Source organism: Marmota flaviventris, chromosome 1 (assembly GCF_047511675.1).
Source record: "Marmota flaviventris isolate mMarFla1 chromosome 1, mMarFla1.hap1, whole genome shotgun sequence".
Lineage (NCBI taxonomy): Eukaryota > Metazoa > Chordata > Mammalia > Rodentia > Sciuridae > Marmota > Marmota flaviventris.
Genome location: NC_092498.1, coordinates 208,211,615 through 208,230,940, shown reverse-complemented (window position 1 = coordinate 208,230,940; position 19,326 = coordinate 208,211,615). Strand labels below are relative to the sequence as shown.

At 40.3% G+C, this 19,326-nt stretch overlaps 2 protein-coding genes across 4 annotated transcripts; both read right to left on the bottom strand.

Annotated features, from left to right (window-relative positions):
- Positions 1-6,216: 6,216 nt before the first annotated feature.
- LOC139705197 (olfactory receptor 7A10-like) lies at positions 6,217-13,889 on the bottom strand. Its single transcript, XM_071609815.1, has 2 exons — positions 13,825-13,889; positions 6,217-7,449 (listed from the first exon to the last, which is right to left on the bottom strand). Exon 2 carries the CDS (start codon positions 7,435-7,437, stop codon positions 6,508-6,510), a length of 930 nt encoding a protein of 309 aa, XP_071465916.1. The 5' UTR covers positions 7,438-7,449; positions 13,825-13,889; the 3' UTR covers positions 6,217-6,507.
- LOC139705196 (olfactory receptor 7A10-like) lies at positions 12,727-18,761 on the bottom strand. 3 transcript variants are annotated; one of them, XM_071609807.1, is made up of 4 exons: positions 18,595-18,761; positions 15,644-15,733; positions 14,302-14,398; positions 12,727-14,202 (listed from the first exon to the last, which is right to left on the bottom strand). In XM_071609807.1, exon 4 carries the CDS (start codon positions 14,187-14,189, stop codon positions 13,260-13,262), a length of 930 nt encoding a protein of 309 aa, XP_071465908.1. In that variant the 5' UTR covers positions 14,190-14,202; positions 14,302-14,398; positions 15,644-15,733; positions 18,595-18,761; the 3' UTR covers positions 12,727-13,259. The 3 variants fall into 3 exon arrangements, with proteins under 3 accessions (XP_071465908.1, XP_071465903.1, XP_071465911.1); XM_071609802.1 differs by having other exon boundaries at positions 12,727-14,398; XM_071609810.1 differs by lacking the exon at positions 14,302-14,398.
- Positions 18,762-19,326: the final 565 nt, after the last annotated feature.

Here is a 19,326-nt window from a genome sequence, read left to right as displayed (position 1 = left end):
TCATGATATGGCAAAGGGCAATAATAAAATAGATATTGAAAAAAGCATCCTGGTTCTGTTGCAGATGTAAGAATAGCCAAACTGGAGTTCTGGATATCAGCTGTTATGGATTTGAGCCAAATCATCTTCTTTTTGGTCTGTAGAAATCGCTTTAGTTAATCTCTCTGGAATCCAAATCGGCTGCTGTTCTCCCTGTGGAAACACATAAACAGACCCCCGACTCCAGACAATCACTGGGTCAGGACCTTGGTTAATCTCTCTGGAATCCAAATCGGCTGCTGTTCTCCCTGTGGAAACACACAAACAGACCCCCGACTCCAGACAATTACTGGGTCAGGACCTTTCCATTGTCCTGTTAGAATATCCTTCCAAAGTACCTTGGGCTTATGTACATTTTTTGGACACATATGCCTTTCCGCAGCACTAAGTCCTGATGAATCCAAATTTAAAAAGTTTAGAGTAAAAAGGGTTATTTTAAGTTTATCTTTGGGGAATATATACCCCTTCCCAATTCCTTCTTTTTGCTTTAATAAGTACATTTTAATAGTTTGATGAGCTCTTTCAACTATGCCTTGTCCCTGTGGATTGTATGGGATTCCTGTTATATGAGTAATGCCAAATGTTGAGCAAAATTGTTTAAAAGAGGTAGAAGTATAACCAGGGGCATTATCTGTTTTTAACTGTTTTGGAACACCCACAGTGGCAAAATTTTGTAAGCAATGAGCTATAACATCTTTAGTTTTTTCTCCGGCATGAAGGGAGCCCATCAAAAATCCAGAAGAAGTATCAACTGTAACATGCAAATATTTTAATTTTCCAAATTCTGGCAAGTGTGTGACGTCCATCTGCCAAATATGGTTAGGTATCAATCCTCTAGGATTGACTCCAAGATTAACTTGTGGTAAAAAGGTCACACAATTTTGACATTGTTTTATTATTTGTCTAGCTTGTTCCTTAGTTATTTTAAAACGCTTTTGTAAAGTATTAGCATTGACATGGAACTTTTTATGAAAATTTATAGCTTCTTCTAGTGTAGAGAAAATATGTATGTCATGTGTAGTTTTATCTGCTAAATCATTGCCCAAACTAAGGGCTCCAGGCAATCCTGTATGTGCCCTGATATGTCCTATAAAGAATGGATCTTTTCTGTCCCAGATTAGACTTTGTATAGTGGAAAGCAAAGAGAAAACAGTAGAAGAAGGGGAAATCCTACCAGCATCTTCAAGAGATACTATAGCATTAACTACATACTGACTATCAGAAAATAAATTAAATACAGAATCTTTAAACATCACAAAAGCTTGTAAAACTGCATTAAGCTCTACCTTTTGAGCTGATTGTTTGGGTACTAAAAAAGTAAAAGTTTGATCAGGGGTAACTACTGCTGCTGTACCATTATTTGACCCATCAGTGAATATATTTGGAGCATTCATGATAGGTGTTTTTCTTGTCATTTTTGGAAAAATTACAGGATGCAATGCCCAAAAAGACAATAAAGGATTAGATGGTAAGTGGTTATCAAATGAAACATTAGATTTGCACATGATTATTGCCCAAGTATTTAACTCATTAGCTAACTCATCAATTTGATTCATAGTATATGGAGTAATAATTTTATTGGGAGAAATTCCAAACACTCCCTTTGCTGCTTTTATTCCTTTGAGTATTAATTGTCCTACAGCCTCAGGATACCTAGTAAGAATAGTGTTAGGAGAATAAGATAAATGTATCCATAATAATGGACCTTCTTGCCAAAATACTCCTGTAGGAATATTTTTTGTTGGTAGTACAATAAATAATAAAGGCAAACTTATATCAATTCTATCCAAATGCATATTTTCCATATATGTTTCAATGATTTTTAATGCCTTTCTTGCTTCAGGCGTTAACATTCGGGGTGAATTTGGATCTGATGGACCTTTTAGGATATCAAATAAAGGTCCCAACTCTCCTGTTGGTATACCTAAATAAGGCCTTATCCAATTTATGTCTCCTAATAACTTTTGAAAGTCATTAAGTGATTTGAGTTGATCTACTCGTATTTGAATTTTTGGTGGACGGACCATGGTTGAGGATAATAGAACTCCTAAATAATTAATTGGAAAATTTAATTGTACTTTATCTATTGCTATCTCTAGATTATAATTTTTTAATAAGTTTGTAAGTGTGGCATAACATTCTAGCAATGTGTTTTTATCTTTGTGTGCTAATAATACATCATCCATATAGTGAAATATTTGTAGTTCAGAATTTTGATTTCTAAGTGGCTGGATTGCTTTGTTAACATAAATTTGACACATAGTTGGGCTGTTAGCCATCCCTTGAGGGAGTACTTTCCATTCATATCTCTGATCAGGACCTTCATGATTCAGTGCAGGGATAGTAAATGCAAAACGTGGACTATCCTCAGGATGAATTGGAATTGAAAAAAAAACAATCTTTAATATCTATAACTAAAACATACCAGGTTTTTGGCAAAGCAGACAACTGAGGAATCCCTGATTGAGCAGGTCCCATAATAACCATCTCATTATTAATGGCTCTTAAATCTTGCAATAATCTCCATTTACCAGATTTCTTTTTGATGACAAAAATGGGAGTATTATGGGGAGATACAGAAGGTTGTATATGTCCTTCTGCTAATTGTTGTTTGACCAGGTCATGGGCTGCTTGTATCTTTTCTTTAGTCAGGGGCCACTGAGGAACCCATACTGGTCTTTCTGATTTCCAAGTAATTTTTATTGTCTCAGTGGCCCTTTCTGAAAATCCAACCCATGTCTGTCTGTTCCTTGATCTATTTGTATTGGTGCTGCTATACCTTGTTCTTGTTTTTCTAATCTTTTTCCTTTCCTAAAACCTTGTCTAGTCATAATAGTGGGTGCATTTTGGTTGATGTTATTTGTTAATGTCAAACCTAATTGATCTAGGACATCTCGTCCCCATAAATTTACGGGAAGATGATCCAATACATATGGCTGTATAGTTCCTTCACATCCTTCAGGATCCTTCCAATCTAATACCATTGCACTTCTATGGGGATTAGTCGCCACTCCTAGGCCTCGAAGCGTTTGAGTGGCTTGTTGTAATGGCCAATGTTTTGGCCATTCTTGACGAGAGATGATGCTAAGGTCTGCACCTGTATCCAGTAGCCCATTAAATTCATGTCCTTGAATATTTAGTTTTAGCATGGGGCGAGAATCTAAATTTAAAGAAATCATAGCCCAATCTACACCTGTGGAACCTAATCCCTTGGAACCTCTTTCTACAGTACGACTGGAAAATTTATCATGTAGGCTGGGTATTATTAGTAACTGTGCTATTCTATCTCCTGGTGAAATTACTGATATACCCTTTGGAGAACTGGCTATAATTTTTATTTCACCTTCATAATCGGGATCAATTACCCCAGGACTTATCATAAGTCCTTTTAGAGTAGAAGAGCTGCGTCCCAATAATAAGCCTACTGTTCCTTTGGGAAGAGGTCCTTTCACCCCTGTGGGAATGATTTGAACTCCCATCTCTGGAGTTAGTACTGCTCTGGCGGAGGCGCAGATGTCCAACCCTGCGCTCCCTCTGGTTTGTCTGATGAGGGATCTGATGGACAATGTGTCCTGGGCACTACCCTGATGGGGTTGCTGGGTTCCTCCAGTGCTCCGTATATTTGTGGTTTTGGGCCCCGGAGCATTGGGCCCCCTTGTCCATTTTTTGGCAATGGAGCCTGATGCCTTTCTCCACGATATCGTGGATAAACACCTGGTCCTTGTTCGTTTTTTGATAATGGAGTACCCTCTATGGTGGTTTGAGAACGGCATTCATTAGCCCAATGTCTCCCTCTACGGCATCGTGGGCAAATACCTGGTATTCTACTCCTTGGATACCTAGTTTTGTTAAACCCTCCTCCAATGGGGCAATTCCTTTTAAAATGTCCTGTTTGTTCACAATTGTAGCATGTTCTTGGCCTGGCATCTAAAGCCTGTTTTACTGCAGCTGCCACAATTTGCCCTTGTTCATTAATGTCTCTGGCATCTAAAGCCTGTTTTACTGCAGCTGCCACGACTTGCTCTTGTTCATTAATGTCTCTACATAATTTAATATATGTGTTTAAATCTTCATGTTTCCATGGTCTAATGATATCTCTGCACCAACGATTCGCTTGCTCATAAGCCAGGTGTTTTAGTAATGGCATTGCTTGTTCTGTATTCCCAAAAACTCTGGTAGCTGTTTGAATAAGCCTATCTACAAATTCAGCATAAGGTTCATTAGCTCCTTGTATTACCTTAGATAATTGACCTTGTAAACCTCCATGTCCTTGTAAAGTCTTCCATGCCTTAATTGCATCTGCAGCAATTTGTGCGTATACGCCAGGATCATATGCAATTTGTTGCTGCTGATCCTCATAAGGTCCCTTTCCTAACAACATATCTAGATTTCTCTGAAGATAACCAGCTGCTGCATTTCGCCTAGCCGTCTCCTTGCAAAATTCCTCATTGGCAACCTTCCATAACAGGTATTGTCCTCCATTTAGCACAGCTTTACACATATTAGCCCAATCTGCTGGCGTCATGTTCAAGTTGTTAATGGATTCGACCAAGCTTACAGTGAAGGGTGCTTGAGGACCATAGGTTGTTACAGCCTCTTTTAGCTGCTTCACTGTTTTGAAATTTAAAACTTGGTAAAATCGCTGCCCTCCTGCCTCAAATACAGGGCATGTTAATATTTGAGATCTTGTCTCAGGATCCCAACTATCAACTGCGGGGGTTGGGGACCTCCCAGCATATGGAGGTGGCCTTGTTAGTTGGACACTTACGTCCTCTGGTGATAGAAAGGTGTTAGTAGCAGTCTCCTGTAGAGGTGGTGCTGTTGGTTGGACACTTACACCCTCTGGTGATAGAAAGGTGTTAGTAGCAATCTCCTGTTGTAACTTTCCCCCTGATGGCTTTTTCTGTTTTACACTTTCTTTCTCTGTCTGACTAACTTGAGAGGCCTTCTCTTTTACTTGAATCTTTTCCTCTGTCTGACTAACTTGAGAGACCTTCTTTTTTACTTGAATCTTTTCCTCTGTCTGACTAACTTGAGAGACCTTCTCTTTTACTTGAATCATTATGTCTTCTCCTTCCTCTACCATTGTCTGAACTGAAGGCTTTGGACTAAGCAAACAAGATACGAACGTCCACAATGGCAATGTGCCAACTGGCAGAGTCCCTGGGCTTTTCTTTTCTATTCTTTTTAAATCTTCACCATGATGGTTCCATTGTGATATATTTAACAACTCCTCCTTAAAAAGCCATGGGCTACATTTTTGTATTGTATCAACGTATGCCCTGACTGCTATTGATTTTACTGGGATGCCTCCTTCCTCTAACAATTTACTTAACACTCTTTCAGTTTGTTTTTTACTAATTTCTGATCCCGTATTTCTACTATAATACAACCCAACAAGATGACGCCAAACAAAACCGAGACAGAATGAAATAAAAAGGGAACAACAAAAAGTCATTATAGCCTTTCTATCCTCCTGACATGTGCATCCGTCCTTTCTCCCTATCTGTTCCTCAGACGTAAATAGTTTTTCCTCAGATGTGAGCGGTTTTTCTTCCGTCTCACTCATCTCCAGGGACAGGCAACTTAAAACAAAAGTGAAACAAAATAACAAAAGAAGAATCTTAAAATGGCTACCCATCCTCTCGCCCTGCCCTCAGGGGCGAGCAGTTCACTTACCCTCAGTCGCTCCCCGTACGAGCCACCAAATGCCGCAGTCTGGCTGGGCACAATCAGAAGCCACTTGTCAAAAGAAACTAACTTTATTTTTAGAACAAAACACGCCAAACAAACTGCCTCTCAGGAAAAACCCCTCAGAGCCCAACTGCCACCATCGGCTTTTCACAAGCCTCTCTCTCCCCCCCACAAGCTTCTCTCCACCTCCCACAATCCTCCTGCTCTTGAGGCCGATTGGCTGGGTCACGTGGGCAGAGCCAAAAAGTCCCCCAATGAGCAGCTCCGTGGTCTGAAAGGGCAGGGAAACAGTCCAATGAGCATCACCGCAGAGGAGCCAATCAGCTAGATGTTGCTGGGGCCAAGGAGCCAATCAGCTAGATGTTGCTGGGGCCGCTGTGAGCCAATCATCAGCCGGCAGCTGGATTGCTGGCAGCTGGAAGTTTGCTGGGGCCCCTTCGGCTGTGGCTCTCAACAGAATACAAGATATGTCAGGTGGGAAGAAATTATTTGTAAGAAAACTTGCCTCTCTGTGACATAAATGTTTCCTGTTTGGAAGAAAAGGTGAGCGGACAAAGTGCAAAACCTATTGCCTCTCAGAGAAATCAGGAAGCTGGGTAAAGAGAGCGGTTACATTGCACAGAGGTCAAAACCAGAATCATGTGACCTCCAGGAGGTAAAGTGAATCAAAGGGTGTCACATTCACAATCAGATCAAAGATCCACAACTCTGGCTCTGAGGCTTTGCTGCCTGCAGTCCTGGGCATGTGCTCCTGAACCCCAGGACAAGAGACTTTCATAATTGCCCTCCAGAGAGCCTTAACAAGGCTCCCTTCACATCCTTATTCCTCAGACTATAGATGAAGGGGTTCAGCATGGGGGTGACCACGGTGTACATCACAGAGGCTGTTGCACTGGAGGGTGAGCTCTTGGCTGAAGCAGAACTGAGGTACACACCAAAGCTTGTGCCATAAAATAAGGAGACCACGGAGAGGTGAGATGCACAGGTGGAGAAGGCTTTGTACCTGCCCTGAGCTGATGAGTTTGCATGGATGGAGGACACGATCTTGAAGTAGGAGTAAAGGATGCCAGTGATGGGTCCTCCTCCCAGCAGCACAGTTACAAGATACCTCACCAAATCATTAAGAAAGGTGTCAGAGCAGGCAAGTTGAACCACCTGGTTAAGTTCACAGAAAAAGTGAGGGATTTTTATGTCTCTGCAGAAGGACAGTCTCAAGACCATTAAGCTTTGCAACAAGGCATGCAGGACACTCAGGATCCAGCACACCACAACCAGCAAACCACAGAGCCTGGGATTCATGATGACAGTGTACTGCAGCGGGTGGCAGATGGCCACATACCTGTCATAGGCCATCACAGTCAGGAGGAAGTTGTCCAACTCTACAAAAATAAAGAAAAGGCACATCTGGGTGATGCAGCCTGCGTAGGTAATGGCCTTGCTCTGTGTCTGGATGTTCACCAGCATCTTGGGGATGGTGGTGGAGGTGAAGCCGATGTCCACAAAGGACAGGTTGGAGAGGAAGAAGTACATGGGCGTGTGCAGGTGGGAGTCTGAGATGGTGGCCAGGATGATGAGCAGGTTCCCCAGCACAGTGACCAGGTACATGGACAGGAAAAGCCCAAAGATGAGGGGCTGCAGTTCTGGGTCCTCTGAAAATCCCAGCAGAAGGAATTCTGAAATTCTTGTATTGTTTTTTGGTTCCATGAGGGGGTGTCACTACCAGAAAGAGAATAAATACATGACTATTCTTCACATATATAGACACTACAGATATAATTAAGTGTTACAATTTTTATTTTCCAATAAAAAACTATTTATTCTCTTGTTTCTGGGTCTCGTTATCCTAGGGCATCCCTAGTACCATTACTGTTTATAAATTCCCATCTCACTCTAAGTCTTCTCCCCAAGAGCTCATGCAGTACCTGTTTAAGTAGAAACGACTTCTTACCATGGAAGAGCACTTGAGGAGTGCTGGCCACATTCCAAGCACTGTGCAGACCTCAGCAACAAAAGCTCCTACATCCCAATGATGGGAAAAGAGCATATGTAGATACAAAAATCAGAGGTCTGTTTTTTATTTTTGCTGGGGAAATGGCCTATGTTTGCATATGGGTATTTCTATTTTCATATGCACCTCATATTGTACATTTTAAATGCATGTGGTCCTTTGAGTATTAATCATACCTTAACAATGCTATTCAAAAAAGAAATCAAGATATATCATAAACATAAGTTCAAGGAACCCAAGAAAACAAAAGAACACACCACCGGAGAAAGTAAACAGGAGGTGCTTTTTAAGAGAGAGAGAGATGCTAGGTGTAATTTCACGCATTTTCTGTTCATGTAGGCACTCTACACTAACAAACACCCCACCCCTGGGGCTTCTTTTTCATGGTTTTCCAAACTAAAATAAAAAAGAAAATTAAAGAACTGAAAATCATATTATACACATGCAGAAAATATCACATGAAAAAAATAATAATTAATTTGATCAAGACATTTCACACTAGAATATAACTGATACTGTTCCCATGACAACTGGCAGGTGATAAACACTCAGTTATCCCTGGTTGAATGAACCAGAAATGAAGTCCAGTGTATGTGAACACTTCAAATAACATAGTTATGACCCCTTCCTTTTTGACAGCAGAAAATGTGTCTGGACACTGCTCAATGCCCCTGGAGCATAAATATCATTTGTGACTGAGAACCACTTTGAAATTAATCATAGCAAAATATTTTTGCAGCACTGATGTAATAGTAAATCAATGATTAAAAAAATAAGACTACCAAAAGCATGGGTATCACAGCCCCATGGTGAAGTATTGTGCATTCCATTATCTTAGTTGATTTGAAGGAACTCAGTAGGCATCTTTGAGAGAGAGGGAAAGATGGGAAAAGCTAGAAAAGAACCCAGCACTAAACAGAGGGTATGTGCAATGTGCATGGGAGCCTATTCCTGCATTTGTATGAAGGGTATATGAGCTTGTCAGGGTGCAGAGTATAGGAAGTAAGCTTAATAAGAACTTCTAGAAAAACAGTGACAATGCTAGTAATTTTGGTATAATATAGTTTTTTTTAATTTAATGCAATGACTTTATGGATTTTATTTTTGTTTCCAATTTTTACTTAATACCTCACTTTGATTATTAATTGCAGTTTTCTATTGAGGGGGCCTTGCTTTTATGTTTCTTATTTTTATTTGCATCACTGGGGGTCAAACACAGGATGTTGTACATAATAAGCAAGTGCTCTGCCTGAGCTTCACCTCAACCTGTTTTTTGAACAGACACAAAATAACTATACATACCACAGGGAGAGTGTGAACATTCAATACATATATGCAACATAGAATGCTCAAATCAGGATAATTCGCATTTCCCTCTCTTTAAACACTTGTCAATTCTTTGTTTTGGGAACTCTCTAACTTCATTTTTCTTATTTTTCATAAAATGTGTGTTATAAAGCTAGTGTAGTATTTTGGAGTGATTTTAAGTTTGCTTCTTATGATTATAAAATTTGAATGCAAAAATGTTTGAGAAATGGATTTAGACTGCAAATGTCCCACCGTGTGCTGGGACAGGGGGCCCCTTTCTCCTGTGACTGTGGACTGCTGTGGTTATCAGGCCTCCCTGGCTCCTCCCCCTGCCTTTCCTGCCTCTGTTGACCACCAGCCTAGATTTCCACCATAGTGAGTCTTAAATTTTCTCCTATTTTTGATTAAAAATGCCCTCTGTACATGTTGACAGGGTTCCATGTCACTTTTCAATACATTCATTCAGCAGGCACTGATTGAAACAAATGGAATGAAAAATATAAAACCGGAAAATATGTAAAATAGTGATTATTTAATGACATTAACATGGGTTACGAATTCAAGATTAAGTTAACAAATGTCTCAAATAATACAAAATGAAGGAAGTCCTATAACTTGCATGGTAGTGCAAATATGTAAAGTTTTAATATCTTTCACACAAAAAAAATATGTCATTAGAATATTATAAATAAAGACAGAATGAGCTTGGATCAAGAGGGAAATAAGCATGAAAGCCTTTCAATGATACGTTAAGGTGATCACGCCTTTCTGAGCAATGCATCTGATCAAAAAAAGACCAAAGACACAATAAGCAACACAGAATCAAATGTGACCTAGCACTAGGGATGCATGAGAATATTCAATATCTTTTTTATTTAAAGCAAAGATTGAAAAAATATTAGTCACTCAATTTCACAAATACAGCTAATTGATAAAATTGAATTTACAAATTCATCAGTTTTCAACATGAAAATAGGCTATCTGAAAAAAAGAAAGAAAGAAAGAAACTCCAATAATCTCCTATAAAGAATACAAGGGGCTGGGCGCGGTGGTATACCCCTGTAATCTTAGTGGCTCAAGAGGCCAAAGCAGGAGGATGGCAAGTTCAAAGCCAATCTCAGCAATAGCAAGGTGCTAGCAAATAGGGGAGACCCTGTTTCTAAAGAAAATACAAAATAGGGCTGGGGATATGGCTCAGTGGTCAAGTGCCTCTGAGTTCAACTCTGGTACTAAAAAATAAAGAATAAGGGGGGCTGGATAAAACTTGCTAGTATACAACAGAGAAACTGGCATAGACGCTGCAGAATAAGAAGCACATGGCCAACAAACTCGCATACACATTCAGGCTTGCAGACATATAAACTATTCAAAGTAAGGCTCTTAGGTATATCTCTATTTACCTGTTAAATTATTTTTTTAATGAGACTACAGGAAAAAAAACTTTAAAATGTATGTCACATGAACATTTGCAGTGAGATAATCTTACTCAGGAACTTGTCGACACTATATAAATATAATCAAATATTTCTCATCTTAAGTGCACATGCATCAAAATACACCCTAACTTCACAATTTTACCCTCCACAGTTAATCCCTATTCCTCTGCTCTCTTAATTGCAAAGATCCTTCAGCCTCTGTTCTTTCTCTGGGAGCACTGGATGCCTCCCTCCCATCTTCTCTTCAGCCTCTGTTAGCTCCATTTCATGGTCAGCAGTGAACCCTGCGTTAACCAGTGCAACATTCACTTCTCAGCTAAGTGTTATGAACCAATGCAGCCTGTGAATAAATCATCCATCAGGACAGCAAGTGGCCACAGCAGCCCTGCTCTGGGATAGCTCAGCCTGGCTCTCCCCTGACCTCAGCTATAGAGTCTCAGGTTCCATTCTCTCTGCTGCTCTCCTGAAGTGTCCACTGAGCTCTCAGACTCACCTGGAGACCAGCTCTGGGAGGAAAGTCTCCCTGTGGAAGTGCAAGATCCTGCCTGGGTGGGCTTGATGGTGACTGAAGCTCTGTCCCCAGAAAACACAGCAGGAAGAAGTCAAGGGCCAGGTCCATAGGCAGACTGTAGACCTCAAAGACACCTCCACGTCCTGTCCAGCGCAGGTCTGTGCACTGAGGGACCACATCAGAGCAGAGAGCCACAGTTCCCTATATCTGCTCATTATCTCATTTCCCTCTTGTTCTCCTGGGGGACACTGGCCTAGAAAGACAGGAAATTCATCCTGCTGATTCTCTGTTCCCAGGAGACCCACTTGTAGTCCAGTAAACTTAGTTTTTATTATTCCTCCATGGATTTATCTGCTGCCTTCCAGAGGCACTTCATCCTTCCTGTGACCCTATGTGTTTTCTGAGTCTCACGCTGATGAGCTCATCGTGACCGGAGTTCATGTGTCTTAAAGCATGGACTCTGGCTGGGCAATAAGCACCTGATATCCCCAGAAAATAGTCATGCCCTCTTTAACGATGGATAGAGTTGGGTTCCAATGTATAAAGCCTTGGGCATTATACTTCCTGCCTTTGTGACCCTTTCCTATACTATCAGGAAATTGTCGTTTTGATACCAGCTAAGAGCTCCCTTTCAGTCCTTCATTTAAAAATGTTTATTAGGAAGAGATGGGATTGGTTCTCTTTATCCATCATACTCTGAGCTTAATTCCCAATAGGAACCAGGAAACTTCATTTTATTGAACTCTATTCTATTGAGTCTATTTTATATAGTGATACTATTATGACTTCCGTCTCCACGGCAGAAAATGGGCTGACAAATGCTACTCGTTGAGGAGGGATGGGACCTTCATTTGAATTCTGACATGATGTTTTCACTTCTCAAATATAGCCCTTTGGTTTTCATCTACATATATTTTTCCCCTGGGGATAATTAGCAATGTCTGAATAGTGTTACTAACCATTTACAACACCCAAAACAGCTCCCAACACAAATAATTATCCTGCCCCCAAATGTCTACATGGAAGAGGTGATCAAAACCCATTCTATACCTATATCATCATGCAGAAGAATTACCAGGGATGCAAGTTCAGATGCAAATTCTGAGGCCATAGTTCTCCTGTGGTTGCAGGAACTCTGCATTCTATGAATAAGGTGGTCCTGGTACTGCAGGTCCTTCTCTGTGGACCTCTCTTTGAGCATCAAGGCTGTGATGTTCTGTGTAGGTAGTTTTAGGTTTTCTCCTCTTAGTATGTTATTATTTTTTATTTATGTTATTATTTGTCCTTATATGTTATAATTTTGTGTATTTTCTGAAGGAAGTTGTTCACTCACTCTAGAGACTGTATTGATTTCTGCATATTGTTGTTGTTGTTGTCATCATCATTATTATCATTTTGTGGTTTTGAGGATTGAACTCAGAGGTGGCCTACCACTGCACGACATGCCCTAACTCTTATTTGTTTATTCATTAAGCTGGGTCTCCCTAACTTGCTCAGGCTGGTTTCACAATGACCATCCTCCAGCTGCAAGCTCCACACTCTTGGTTTAAAGCTGTGCTCCACCATGCCCAGCCTATAATTCCATACAAGGGCTCTTGAATGACAACTAATATCATCCTGAAAAAAGAACTTGTAGTAGGTGGAAAAATGATCTCCAAGGGTGTCTTGATCTAATCCAGAGAACTTTTAAATATGTCAACTTGAAATTTTTAAATTTATCTTTAATACCCCAATAACCTGTCACAAGAAACACTACTACACTCAGTCCAACTTATCAATAGGAATAGTTAAAGCATTCATACACACAGGATTGACCATGCAAAGAGGAACACTTCATTATCACATTTTCCTCTACTACAAATTATAAAACCCACCTCAGGTGCCCAGGGCTGTTTCTCCACAGACAGAACAACACACATAAATATTTTTCAGTGAAACAAAAAATTTAATCAATACAATATTTCAAGAGGGAAGACATGATTTGTAAGAAATCCTTCCTGTCCCATGACATCAATATTTCTTGTCCAACATTTGGAAGAATTGAGAAAATCAAATGAAGTGAAAATCTATTGAATATCAGAGAAACCAGGAAGCTGAATAAAGGGAGTTGTTAAATGGTAGAGAGAGGTTGAAATCAGAGCAATGAATCTGCAGGAAATAAAACAGAAGGTAGAAGCTTTACATTCCCAATCTCATCAGAAACCCCAACTCTGGATCTGAGGCTTTGCTGCCTGCAGTCCTGAGCATGGGCTTCTGAACCCTCCTACAGTTTCCCTCCAAAGAGCCTTCTCAGGGCTCCCTTCACATCCTTATTCCTCAGGCTGTAGATGAAGGGGTTCAGCATGGGGGTGACCACAGTGTACATCACAGAGGCTGTTGCACTGGAGGGTGAGCTCTGGGCTGCAGCAGAACTAAAGTACACACCCAGGCCTGTACCATAAAATAAGAAGACCACAGAGAGGTGAGATGCACAGGTCGAGAAGGCTTTGTACCTGCCCTGAGCTGATGAGATTGCATGGATGGAGGACACAATCTTGGAGTAGGAGTAAAGGATGCCAGCGAGGGGGCCACCTCCCAGCAACACGGATGCAAAATTCATCACCATATCATTCAGAAAGGTGTCAGAACAGGCAAGTCGGATCACCTGGTTACGTTCACAGAAAAAGTGGGGGATTTCTGAGTGTGTGCAGAAGGACAGTCGCAAAACCATTAAGCTTTGTAACAGGGCATGCAGGACACTCAGGATCCAGCACACTAGAACCAGCAAACCACAAAGCCTGGGATTCATGATGACAGTGTAGTGCAGCGGGTGGCAGATGGCCACATACCTGTCATAGGCCATCACAGTCAGGAGGAAGTTGTCCAACTCTACAAAAATAAAGAAAAAGCACATCTGGGTAATGCAGCCTGCGTAGGTAATGGCCTTGCTCTGTGTCTGGATGTCCACCAGCATCTTGGGGATGGTGGTGGAGATGAACCAGATGTCCACAAAGGACAGGTTGGAGAGGAAGAAGTACATGGGTGTGTGCAGGTGGGAGTCTGAGATGGTGGCCAGGATGATGAGCAGGTTCCCCAGCACAGTGACCAGGTACATGGAGAGGAACAGCCCAAAGATGAGGGGCTGCAGTTCTGGGTCCTCTGAAAATCCCAGTAGAAGAAATTCTGAAATTCTTGTATTGTTCCCTGGTTCCATGTGGTAGATGTGCCTACCAAGAAAAAATAAATAATATGACCTCTTTTCACACATATAGACACCACTGATTTGATTGAAATGGAAGAATTTAGCCACATCTGGTGGCACATACCTGTAATTCCATCCACTCAGGAGGCTGAGGCAGGAGGAGTACAAACTCAAGGCCAGCCTCAGCAATGTAGAAAGACCCTATGCAGCTTCACAGGACCCTGTCTCAAAATATAAAGGCCTGCAATGTGGCTCAATGTGCCACTGGGTTCAATTTCCATCACCCCAAAAAATAAATAAATAAATAGAAATGGGACAATTTATATTTTCCAGCCAAGAAATTGATTTATATTTTGTTTCTAGGTCAGATCATCCTCAGACATCCCTAGTGCCATTACTGAGTAAGAATTTCTGTCTAACTCTAAGCTTTTATCCACAGCTCATGTTTTGTACACTTTTAGTGAGAAATTGCTTCTTACCATGGAGGAGCACATGCAGAGTACTGGCCATGTTCCAGGCACAGGTGAAGCCTCTATAACCAAAGCTCCTACATCCCAATGATGGACAGAGCACATCCACACAGAGGCAAATCACAGTCTATTGCATTTTGGTGCTAATCACAAATCACATGTATTGGCAACTGTGCCCCCTCACTGAATTATACACATCAACTCCATGTGATCCTTTAAATATTAATTACAACTCAATAAAGCTGTTTTAAACAGAAATAATCACATATGATGCCTGAGGGTGAAGCAAATATGAGAAAAACAAAATCAGGTATAATGGAGATTACAGGTTCTGTGTGTGTGTGTGTGTGTGTGTGTGTGTTGTGAACTCTTGGCCTTCTCTGTGTTTGCAAGTGCTCTACACTAATCAACATCCTGAGCCACTGGAGCTGCTATTTTCATGGTTTTCCAAACAAAAAGAAATTGAAAAAGAACTGAAAAAAATAAAAAGATGATATACAGCATTTTAAAAATATCAGCATGAAATAATAATTAAACTGACAAAGACTTTTACACACTAGAATATAGCAGATAATGTTCCTATGAAATTGTTGCAGGTGATAAGTGCTCAATTATTTCTTAAGAATGAATTTATAATGATGTTTAGTGTGGACATTTCATATAACACAGTTAAATATCCATCTGGTAGGAAAATACTAGATGGCAGAATAAATCCTTATAAAATGGCCATCTGTCTCAGAGAAGATGAAGTTGATCTCCTAGCTCACACATTTACCAATAATAAGACAGATTAAAGACCTCGGTGTAAAAATGCAAAATACATTTGAGATGAAAATGTATTAGACAGTATATATAAAATCTACAGTGAACCATTGCATTGTAAGGCAAGAAACTCAGGTATAAAATGGTAAACACATATAATTAAATATAATATGAAACTACTGAATAGTCAAAATTACCCCAACAGTCAGTGGAGGAACATTAATTGTAACATACCTTGAAATGCTGATACTGGTAGAAAAATAGGCAGAGATCAACACTAGGGAAATCAAAATGGTGATGATAAGATCAAAGATTAGCTCCAAGCTGTGAAGAAAACAGCAAGGTATCACTTTCACCCTCTTCTGCCTTGGAAAAGACCCTAAAGAGTCCTTAAACTGGTGTGATTGGAATTTTCAAACTGAAAAGAGGAACTCTCTGAGGTGGTGGGAGACAGGTGACTTGGTACCATGTCCTGGTGAGACATGCTGCAGACAGGGATGAATGCTAAAGATGAAGATATTCTTTTACCCAAGGCTTCTTAATGTTCTCGCTGACAACATTCTGGTATGATCACTCTTTGAGATAGGTCTGTCCTGTACATTGTAGGACATTTAGAAGCATCCCTGACCTCTCATGATAGGAAAAAAAATCTTTGGACACTGCTCAATGTCCCCTGGGGCACAAATATCACTCATGATTGAAAAACCACTTTGAAATTAACAGTAGCAAAATATTTTTGCAGCAGTGATGTAATAGAAAATCAGTGTTAAGAAAAAATAAGAAAGACAACCAAAAGTATGGGTATCACAGCCCCATTGTGAACTGCTTGGCATCCTTTGAAATATCTAAAGTGCCTTATGTTGGTTGATTTGAAGGAACTCAGTAGACATCTTTGAGGGAGAAGGGAAGAGGGGACAAGCTAGAAAAGACCCCAGCACTAAACAGAGGGAATGAATGATGTGCACAGGAGCCTATTCCTGCATTTGTATAAAGGGTGTATGAGCTTGTCACAATGCAGAGTACAGGAAGAAAAGCTCAAAAATAACTAAGAACTTATATAAAACTGAATTACAGTGTTAGTAAGCTTAGTGTAATTATTGATTTTTATCTAATGCAATGAGTTTATGGATTTTTGTTTTGTTTCTAATTTGATATAATATCTCACATTGATTATTGATTTTTTTTCTTTGCAAATGTCTAAAGGTGACACCTTTCTTTCATTTTGGCTTTTGGCTTTTGTTTTCTTCCATTTTGTTTTTGTTTTGTTTTACTTTGCTTTGGGTCTTTTTGCAAGGCTGAAGTTAAACCCAGGAACTTTTGCATGATAAGCAACTGCTCTATGGACTTCAGCATGACCCTAGGTTTTTTTAACTGACACATAGCAGCTGTACCCACTAGCAGGGCCTCATGTGATCATTCAATATCTGTATGCAACATAGAATGCTCAAATCAGGGTCATTAGCACGTGTTCCTCCTTAAACATTTATCGTTTCCTTGTGTTTGAGACTTTCTAACATTTATGAAAAATGTGATATCAAAAACTAGTATAGTGTTTTGTAACTAATATTACGTTTTCTTCTTAGGGTTATGAAATTTGGGACATAAAAATGTGTAAGAAATGGTTTTAGACTGCAAAAATCCCACTGTGTGCTGGGACAGGGGACCCCTTCCTCCTGTGACTGCTGACTGCTGCAGTTATCAGACCTCCCTGGCTCCTCCCAATGCCTTTCCTGCCTCTGCTGACACCAGCCTACATTCTACTACACTGAGTCTTAAATTTTCTCCTATTTTTGATTAAAAATGCCCTCTATACTGGTTGACAGGGTTCCATGTCACTTTTCAATACATTCATTCAGCAGGCACTGATTGAAACCAAATGGAATGAAAAAATCTAAAACATCCATGGGAAAGCTGTAAAATCTGAGTTGTTTAATGATATCAACATGGGTTATGAATTCAAGACTACACTACAAAATACCTGGAAAATAATACAAATGAACTGCATGTAGTGAAAATATGTAAAGTTTTAATATCTCTCATAAAAATATGTACATTTAAATAGGCTCAATAAAGATAAAATGAGCTTGTGTCAAGAGAGAAATAAGCGTGAATGTCTTTTAATGTCTAAAGGTGACGCCTTTCTTAGCAATGCATCTGATCAGAAAAAGACAAAAGACACAGTAATTAACACAGAGATGTAAAAACAAGTTGGAAATGTATATCTCAGATTATGTAGTACTAGGAGTGCAGGAGAACATCCAATACCTTTTTTTTATTTAAAACAAGGACTGAAAAATAAAGAATATTAATGACCCACAGCTTGAGAACAAAACAATGAGCAAGCAAATACAATCAATTGATAGACTAGAAAGTACAAAACTCACAAATTTTCAAACAGTCTCAATCAAAACATCTCTACCTACATGAAAATAGGCAGGCTGTGGAAGAAAAAAAATTCCAATAATCTCTTTAAAAGTCTGTATTGGAAAACAGTGCAGGGAGGACTCCTATCAAGTACATCATAGAGAAACCGACACAGCCTTTTGCAACACACAGGAAATAGCTAACACACCACAGGGATATTCAGCCTCACAGGTTTCAAATCATCCCACAGTAAAGCTATAGGCATATCTCTAATTGCCTGTAAATTATATTTTTCAATGTTACTATAGAGAAAACAGTACTTTAAACAGTGAGTCCTATCAAGTACACTATAGAAAAACTGGTAAAGCCCTTTGCAACACACTAAGAAATAGGTAACAAATAACAGACATATTCAGCCCCAAAGATGTTCAAATCATTCTATGGTAATTTTTGCAAGATTTTTACTCAGGATCTTTTTATTCCTCTACTCCTTTAATTGCAAAGACACTTGGACCTCTGTTCTTTCTCTGGGAGCACTGGATGCCTTCTCCCATCTTCTCTTCAGCCTCTGTTAGCTCCATTTCATGGTCAGCAGTGAACCCTGCATTAACCAGTACAATGTTCACTTCTCAGCTACGTGTTCTGAGTCAATGCAGCCTGTGAATAAATCATCCATCAGGACAGCAAGTAGCCACAGCAGCCCTGCTCTGGGATAGCTCAGCCTGGCTCTCCCCTGACTTCAACTAGAATCATGGGTTTCATTCTCTCTGCTGCTCTCCTGCAGTGTCCACTGGAATGAATGAATGAGCTCTCAGACTCACCTGGAGACCAGCTCTGGGAGGAAGGTCTCCCTGTGGAAGTGCAAGGTCCTGCCAGGGTGGGCTTGATGGTGACTGAAGCTCTGTCCCCAGAAAACACAGCAGGAAGGAGTCAAGTGCTGGGCTCCTGGGTAGACTGAGGACCTCAAAGACACCTCCACGTCCTGTCCAGCACAGAGCTGTGCACTGAGGGACCACATCGGAGCAGAGAGCCACAGTTCCCTATATCTGCTCATTAGCTCATTTCCCTCTTATTCCCCAGAGGGACACTGGCCTGGAAAGACAGGAAATTCTTCCTGCTAATTCTCTGTTCCCAAAAGACCCATTTATAGTCCAGTAAACTTAGTTCTTATTGTTCCTCCATGGATTAACCTACCTTCCAGAGGTCCAGTACTCTGATAATTCATCTCTCCTTTGACCAAAGTGTTTTCTACGTCTGACCCTGATGAGCTCATATTGACTGGGGCTCATGTGTCTTCAAAGCATGGACCTGTGTTGGGCAATAAGCTCCCATACCCCCAGAAAATAGTCATGCCCTCTTTAACAAGGATGAGCGTCGTGTTCCTGTGGTCTAAAGCCTTGGGCATTACACTTCTTGCCTTCACGATCCCAACACAATCAGGAAATTTATACTTGTAACACAAGAGCTCCCACTAAGTCTCTCATTTTTGAAATATTTATTATGATGAGGTGGTTAGTTTTTTGTTTTGTTTTGTTTTTTCTGCACCATAGCCT